The sequence below is a fragment of the Lampris incognitus genome, chromosome 2 (genome assembly GCF_029633865.1).
Source record: "Lampris incognitus isolate fLamInc1 chromosome 2, fLamInc1.hap2, whole genome shotgun sequence".
Classification (NCBI taxonomy): domain Eukaryota; kingdom Metazoa; phylum Chordata; class Actinopteri; order Lampriformes; family Lampridae; genus Lampris; species Lampris incognitus.
The window spans coordinates 48,111,588-48,120,644 of record NC_079212.1 but is presented as its reverse complement, the minus strand read 5'-3'; the positions used below and the strand labels follow the sequence as shown (position 1 = coordinate 48,120,644).

The window sequence follows — 9,057 nt, the reverse complement described above, 5'->3', positions numbered from 1 at the left end:
CCACACTGTAAATTCTAACAAGTTCAGTTTACTTAAAATTATTTTTAGGAAACCGGTTACCTTGGGGAAAGTAAGTGAATTAACTTAATTGTGTCAAGTCGTACGACACGATTTTATGTGAAATGAGTTCAGATAACTTGACACAATTAAGATCATTTACTTACTTTCCCCAAGGTAACCGGTTTCCTAAACTTTTTTAAGCAAACTGAACTTGTTAGAATTTACAGTGCACCGTGTGCAGTTAGTACAAAACGCCGCTGCTCGGCTAGTAACCGGGACAAGAAGGCACGAACCCTCCTCCTCGCTCCTGTGCTGGCCTCCCTACACTGGCTCCCTGTTTTATTTGGAATGATTTTAAAATGTTATTGCTCACTTTTAAGGCTTTAAACGGTCGTGCTCCTACATACATTTGTGATTTGTTGACCTGGTATATGCCCCCTCAACCATTAAGACCTGCAGGTAGAGCCCTGCTGGTTACTCCCAGGTCTTGGTTTGTTACAAAGGGTGGTGGGGCTTTTGCTGTTAGAGCCCCCCACACTATGGACCCTTCTTCCTGTCCACCTGAGACACACCAAGTCTCTAGCTTCTTTTAAATCTCGTCTTAAAACTTTTCTTTTTATGAAAGCTTTTACAAATGTTTCATATTTATCATTTATACTGTTTTTAGTTTTACTCTTATTTATTTGGTCTTACTCTTATTTTTGTCTTGCCTGGTTTTATTTCTTTGTAAAGCACTTGTTTTAGAAAAGTGCTATATAAATAGTATCATTATTATTATTATTATCATCTTCACTGTTCATCACTCACAGACCTTTCACATCTAAAATGAAAAATACCAACATTAAATTCAGCGTATTAGATTGGATGATTTTTCAGACCGCATGTAATATATGAATTTATTTAAAAAACAATAAATCAGAAAAAAAACTAATTTGGTGGGCGGCTCACATAAAACGCAAAAAACATGTAAATTGAGATTATAAGATTACTGTGTAAGTTTCCCAATAGCTAACAAAAATCTTTTATTTAATGTATCTTTAGCTTCACAATGAGACAATTCAGATATTGAGTCTTTACAGTATTGGCCCTCAGGAATGATGCATTGATAAGACATTAATATCATTATTTATGTTATCATTATTCTCCCTTATTTAACCAAACAGTCCCACCGAGGTCCAGCTCTCAAGATTTGAAGGGGGGGAAAACATGTTAAACCTTTAAAATGACCAACACTGACAGGGGAGCTTTCAAATCACCAAGGGGGCAAAATGAGTTGCAATTTCAAAACCTTTTGTACATTTTTGTTACTGGAAGCCGGATCTGAGCGGGGCCGGATCTGAGCGGGGTCAGTGCTCGCGCGCGTGTTATCTGGAGACATCTGGATTTGTGTGCGGTGCAGATAAACAACATGCAGTGCACCAGCGGTGCTGTTGATAATGAAGCCCATCGAAGGTTTCCATGCTCGTAATGATGTGTGCGAAACACGTCTCCGGTGATTTAACCACGAGTGGCCGTGATGAATCGGGTTCCTCGTCTTCAGTAGGACAGCTGCTGAATGGAAATACAGAACGTCCCCATGGTCAGATTATGACCTCCGAGCAGCCTATCAATAAGCACATGCACAGTTGTGGTGGATACTGCCCAGACAGAGTAAGTGATGTGGTAAATGTGCCGTACATAAGTGGTATTAATACAGCGTCGGTAGAAAACAGAAAGCTGGGGGGTAAACTGCAGCTGCATCCATGCACACCAAGGCACAGAAACACCAGACTCTGTATTTTAGTACAAATGCAGCGAGTTGTCCTGTGGATTCCTGAGCTTCATATATTACCACGCAGATGAGCCCAGCCTGATTCTCCGGGGTGGGGACAACCCTTGCATGGGCTACATTGAGATCTACTACCAGGGCCAATGGGGCATTGTCGGAGACAACAAATGGACCCGCTCCAATGAAGATGTGGTGTGCCAGAGCATCGGCTGTGGAAGGTCCCTTGGCTCCGTGGACGTCCTGAGGCAGAACACGAACTCCATAGTGTGGGTCAATGAGGTGACGTGCACGGGGTCGGAGGACCAGCTGTGGGAGTGCCCCGGCTTCGCCGGCTGGAACGTCAGCTTCTACATCAAGGACAGCTACAAACACATCACCTGTTCTGGTGAGCCCATTCTTTCTTTCATGGCTCAAGACAGAACCCGTCATTTTGGGTCATACCCGCATATTTACTCTCAAAGATTCACTTAATTTGAAATAAAATGAAAAACCTCTACAAGTTATAACTACCAAATTTGTGATGATAAAGCTGAGCATGACAATATTATTATTATTATTATTATCATTATCATTATTGTTATTGTTGCTTTTGTTAGCATGTAATCAGTGTGCCTGTTGGCGGCGTTTGCCCTTGCAGATCGGATTGAAATGAGTTTGGACGGGTTCAGATGTGCCGGAGTTGTCAAATACACCAAAATATCAGACGGGAACAAAACAGATGGCTACTTCTGCCACGAAAACTGGGGTAAGGCCAAGTTACATTCACACACGCGGGATGAATTATCCTGTCAAAACATCTCTCTCTCTATCTCTCACCTCTCTCTCACACACACATATACTATATATTTTTTTTCAATTCATTGTCACTAAAAACAATGTGCAGGCACGTGTTAAAAATGAAATAAGGGCTGCGGCTTCGCCAAACTTAACATGTGCCTGCACATTCTTTTTAGTGACAATGAATTGAATATGTATATGTATACATAAGTGTGTGTGTGTGTGAGAGACGTTGCACCCTTCGGCATTTTACTTCTTATACCTCAAAGGCTTTTTTTTGCCAGGAAATGTAAGTTTATGTATTTATTAGTCTGCCATCTTCTTGCTGTCTATATTGTTATCATTTCCTGCAGGTGTCAAGTCTGTATTACGCTGTGCATATATGTCCTGCAATTTAATACTCAGTTTTTCTTTTTTGAAAGAATGAATGATGATGGTGATGATAATAATGATGATGATGAGAGTGGTGGTGATGATGGTGGTGATGATGATGATGATAGTGGTAGTGGTGATGATGATGATGATAGTTGTTGCTGTTATTGATCGTATTAGTATTAGCAGTAGCAGTATTGGGAAATTTGACTATGACCCACTGACTTCTTTTGTATAGTAGTGTTGGTTGTCCCCTTCAGTTTAATGAGGGACAGTCGTAATTTCAACCACCATGGCGCTTGAGACACTCAAAGCAACCCGTGCCTCCATTCTCAATGTCCATAAAGCAGTTTTCATACCAGGGTTTGTAGTCATTACGTGTCTCAGAATTAGCGCTTTTTTGTGTTTGGCAGCCTACGAGCACAAATAACTCACAGCACGCGGTAACAGTTTAATACCGAGCCTCCGATGCTGCGGGTCAGGCAGGGGGCTTTACTCCGCCATGACCTTATATGATGCCGCTAGCTTGCCTTTTGCAGAGCCAAGCGAAAGTGGGGTAAACTTTCATACACTGTAAATTCTAACAAGTTAAGTTAACTTAAAAAGAAAAAGAAAAACTTAAAAATGTAACTTAAAAACTTTACATAAAAAAAACTTTAAAAATTAGGAAATCGGTTACCTTGGGAAAAGTAAGTAAATTAAATTAATTGTGTCAAGTTATTTAAACTCATTTCACATAAAATCATTTCACATAACTTGACACAATTAATTTAATTTACTTATTTTTCCCAAGGTAACCAATTTCCTATTTTTTTTAAAGTTTTTAAGTAAAAATTTTAAGTAAAGTTTTTTTTAAATTAAGTAAAACATTTTTTTAAGTAATCTTCATTTTTAGAATTTAGTTTTCCTAGTGATTACCGGCAGCAGCAGCCAGTAGAAACAGTGGTAAAGGTTATTTCAGGTGCCATAAACTCTGTGTTTTGACATCACGCTGTCTGCACTGGACCCATGCTGTCGCTGTACACCGTTTAGTTTTTCCGCTGCTCAAAATCAAAATGGAGGGGAAAAAAATGACTGACAAGTTCCTTCACATAAATAGCACTCTGTGTGTCACTTAAAAAAGTAAATAAATTGTTCGAAAATAATAAAATAATAATAATGATATTGTTATTATTATTAATAATAATAACAATAATCATAAGTTTAAAGTAATAAATTCTGATTCCTGATTAACCTGTATCTTTGGGAAAAAACCAGCACCATCTAACATTAAAAAAAATTTCAAAAAATCAGTGTTCTTGCTAATCATCCATGCTTCTAATTATGTTTTCACTGTGGCCATCGTTTTTGCAACGCAGCCATGTAAGCTCTCCGTCGCCAATCATGCTTTCCAATATGAACGTGTTCGCTGCAGGTCATTGGCTTGGTGATAAAACATGGCAGTGTAGGTCCACCTTTATATCGCTGGGATTTTAGGGCTGTTTGTATAGAAATAAAATCAGGACTACTGAAAATGCACTCAAAAAAATTAAGCCGATAATTAAGCCGCTTATGTATTTCAGTTCCGCTTATGTATTTCAGTTACATGTAAATTTTCCATCCAATTTGATCACGTAAACCCAGTGTGAAATATTACGTTTGATCCACGTTTCTTCTTGAAATGTCACTGGAGTTACGTGGTCAAATTGGACAGAACATGTAAATGTAAATGAAATACATAAGCTTTAATTTATGGGCTTAAATATTTTTTTGAGCGTGAGGGATATAAATTTGATCATATATTTGAGAATATGGATTTCAATGTTACAATGTTACAATTTCATTTAGCGGACACTTATCCAAAGCAACGTACATCTGAGAGTTAATACAACAAGGGCAAGGCTCTAGTCAGCACGCGACAACGCATACGCAGTAACGCTTTATAACAACTACACAAATGAAGTATTAGTAACGACTGAATTCATAATTTGTAAAACAAGACACGCACCAATGGATAGTGAGTGTGTTAATAGATGTTTATAAATACTTATTAATACTGCCATTCAAGATTAAGTCAGGTAGTTACTAGTTGTTGGTTGAGTATTTTGTATGACCTCATCTAAAGTGAGGACTATCGATGCCTTACAAAGCATTTACAAATGAGACTGAAAGGCAAGCAGTTCACAAAAAACTCACAAACTCAGACTCTCAAAAGTCTAAAGGCTCATAAGAACCTTTAGAAAGTGTAAGTACATGATTAACAAACTATTTAGATGTACATTTGTGCATGAATTAATCATGAAATGCAGTATTAATAAGTATTTATAAAACATCCATTAACACACTAACCATTGGTGCACATATTGCTTTACAAATGATGAATTCACTAATACTTAACTAATGCTTCATTTGTTTTGTTATAAAGTGTTACCATAAGTGTCAAAAAACTAGGTTCGAGTCCGATAGGACATAGGTGTCAACAGTGCAGTGCACATAGGCAATGATTAGGGTGCACAGAAGCATTTTTATATATAATAACACCATCAGGTGTGGAGGTGTTGGAGAAAGAGCTGGGTCTTTAGCTTCTTCTTAAAGATGGAGAGGGACTCAGCGGATCGAATGGAGTTTGGTAACTTGTTCCACCACCGGGGAACTACAGAAGAGCCTGGCTAGCGACTTAGGCCCCCGTTGTGGCGGAAGTGCCAGGCGCCATTCAGGGGCAGAGCGTAGTGAGTGGGACTGAGTGTAGACCTGAATGAGGGAGTTCAGGTAGGCGGGAGCTGTTTCAGTTGCTGTTTTGTAAGCGAGCGCCAAGGTTCTGAATTTGATGCGGGCAGCAACTGGCAGCCAGTGGAGGGATACGAACAGCGGGGTGACATGTGCTGTTTTGGGTTGGTTGAAGACCGGATGCGCCGCTGCGTTCTGGATCATTACAGCACTACAAGTATGTAAGGGCAGTTCTAGAGCATGTACACATCAGTGTTGATGCCTTGCACGCCCTTTTAACATTAAATCTAGCATCAACAGCACCACACCATCCTCTAGGGCAGGGGTGGGCAATCTTATCCAGGAAGGGCTGGTGTGGGTGCAGGTCTTCGTTGCAACCAAGCAGTTACACACTCGTGTCTCCTAATCAAGTTCCTCAGCAAAGACTCTACTGGTTGATTAGGGGGATCAGGTGTGTAACTGCTTGGCTGGAACAAAAACCTGCACCCACACTGGCCCTTTCTGGATACCATTTCCCCACCCCTGCCCTAGGGGCTCAGTAGCTAACTTTGGAGTTGTGGGTCCATCTTGTGTGCCAGGGATAGGCAACACGGTCCAGAAAGGTCTGGCGTGGGTGCAGGTCTTTGTTCCAACCAAGGAGTTAAACACCCGAGTCTACAAATCAAGGTCCTTAGCAAAGACAACTGGTTGACTAATAGAACCAGGTGTGTAACCGCTTGGTTGGAACAAAGACCTGCACCCACGCCGGACCTTTCTGGATCATGTTGCCCATCCCTGTGGTATGCCCATATAATCGTGCAATTGAAGTCCCGGAGCCCGTTCCCAGAATTGTTGACGAAATCCCCTTTTCACGTCATCGAGTTTCCTCCAGCTCCTCAGCTCTGGAAACCCCCCTTTCCTACACACCCTGCGTTTTATGATGGCCTCCGTGTCGTCAGCTCCTCATTCATGTGGAACAAAACTAAAACGGCGGGTGGATTAGATTATTTTTTACGTGTTAGGGTCCAGACTGCAGAAACTCTTCCCATCGGTGGAAACACAACCCCCTTACACACCGCTCTCGATAAGAAACGGTCTCTGTCCTGTCTGCCCTGTGTCTCCTCTGATATAAAGCAAAGGACGACGCCGACCTTGTGTGCAACGCTCTTAACTGTGGCAAACACAAGGCTATCCCTGACCCCGAAACCATGACACCGATGGGGTTTCTGTCCGCGGCCAGGACCAAAATTCGTTGTACCGGCACCAAGCGCGAGACACACCTCTGGCAGTGTTCGCCCCAACAGTCGCTGTGTCAACGTCCTGCTACGGTCACCTGCTCGGGTAACTATACTACTTCACTCCATGACACAAAAGTTAGGTAACACTTTAGTATGGGGAACATAAAAAACTTAATTACTAGTGAATTAGTAATGATCAAGATGTCACTGTAGTATGGGGAACATATTCTAAGTAACAAAAACTTAATTTACAGTAATTTAACACTATGAACACTTGTAGTTTTGTGTTTTGTTATGTAAGAACAGAACATATTCATTAAGTGTTAGTAAGGGAGAATAACTCTTCTTGTGGTACTACCACCTTATAAAGGCCATACTAAGCAAAGCATATTGAGATGGTACTACTAATAAGCACTAATTCTGAGGTTATAGAGGGAAAACTCATATTTAATGGCTTACTGGTTGTATAATAAGGCCATGCAGAATAAGGCATTAATGAGTACGTAATAACGACCAATTAAGAGCCAATATGTTGCTAATTTGCATGCTAATAAGCACCTAATTAATGGTGACTACGTTCCCCATACTAAAGTGTTACCAAAAGTGATTTCTGATTAATCTGATGTGCCACCTCGGGCCCAAGTTGCATCTCCAGTGAGCTGGGCTCAAACAAGTATGAACAGAAGAATTTCACGTGCACCCAAGAACTGTCCCTTATGAAAACACACACACACACACACACACACACACACACACACACACACACACACACACACACACACACACACACACACACACACACACACACAGAGTTAAGAAATGTAATCTCAGTGCAGCCTTTTTTCAACAGGTCATGTCAACGTGCGACTGCAAGGCGGGGACAACGTGTGCAACGGAACCCTGCAGACGGAGGAGGCCGGGGTCTGGAAACCTGCTCCCTGCCACGACAACGAAACGGTGACTGAAAGTGATGCCGCGTCTTTCGATGTGATGTGCCGACAGATGCACTGCGGCACCGGCAAGATGCGGATACCCGCGACCTGTAAAGACGGCCAAGTCTCACTGACATGCCCAGGTAATAACGTTACTCCCCCACATCGCCACCGCTTGTTATCCCAGCAGCCGACTACAGCACGTTACTATTACTGCCACCACAAGCTCTTGGTGTGGTCACATGGCAGTGGCTCTAAAGAACCTTTACTTCATGACCTCTTTCAGTAGTGAGCTGAAACGATGACGCGAATCACTTTCCCCAAAGGGAGAAATTATGCTGCGTTTGATCAATATCAGCAACCCCACCCCCCAAGCCCTGTGATGGACTGCTGGCCTGTCCAGGGTGTCTCCCCGCCTGCCGCATCCCCGTGAACCTGAGAGCAGGATAAGCGGTTCGGATAATGGTGGGGTGGGATGGATGGAACCCCCCCTTTTTTTCTCCTCAATTGTACTGGGACAATTACCCCACTCTTCCGAGCCATCCCTGTCACTGCTCCGCCCCCTCAGCCGATCCGGGGAGGGCTGCAGACTACCACGTGCCTCCTTGACACATGTGGAGTCGCCAGCCGCTTCTTTTCACCTGACAGTGAGGAGTTTCGCCAGGGGGACGTGGCGCGTGGGAGGATCACGCTGTCCCCCCGCCCCCCGACCGACCAGAGGAGGCGCTAGTGCAGCGACCGGGACACACACCCACATCCGGCGTCCTACCCGCAGACACGGCCAATTGTGTCTGTAGGGACGCCCGACCAAGCCGGAGGTGACACGGGGATTGTCCGTGCCCCTGACCGAGGCATGGCAAGACGAACTGGAGTCGGTCCCCGGGCGCCGCACGGCGGCTGCCCCCTGCTCGGAGCAGACCGGTCGCCTCCTCTTTACGTGTCTGTGGACACGCTTCTGCAAGTCACTTATACGTGTTCATTGACACGTATCTCACAGATGCCGCTAGGGGCGCCCTGTAGCCTACTAGGTCTGTCATGACCATGGTCATGACGCAATAGAATGTAAAAAATATTGAACAAAGATGGCGGAGCGAATGTTCCTGACTGCTGTCTTTGCCAACTTCTCCCAGAAAGTACAGCTGTTTAACCTCTTCAGTGACGTCTGTCACCGCTTTAGAGTGACATACACGCTCCCAATGTCCCTTTTTATGACACTTGTTGCACTTACTGTTCATTGCAGGACACTTCCGCTCATCGGTGTGCTGCGTTTTGCCGCACCTCCCGC

At 43.2% G+C, this 9,057-nt stretch overlaps 1 protein-coding gene across 1 annotated transcript in view; it reads left to right on the top strand.

The window, feature by feature from the left end:
• LOC130130177 (antigen WC1.1) overlaps window positions 1-9,057 on the top strand; it is a 48,619-nt gene that overhangs the window by 1,821 nt on the left and 37,741 nt on the right. The window contains exons 2-5 of the mRNA XM_056299933.1: window positions 1,839-2,153; window positions 2,406-2,513; window positions 6,737-6,943; window positions 7,691-7,915. Coding sequence (XP_056155908.1) covers window positions 1,839-2,153; window positions 2,406-2,513; window positions 6,737-6,943; window positions 7,691-7,915 — 855 coding nt within the window. The remainder of the gene's footprint in view (window positions 1-1,838; window positions 2,154-2,405; window positions 2,514-6,736; window positions 6,944-7,690; window positions 7,916-9,057) is intronic.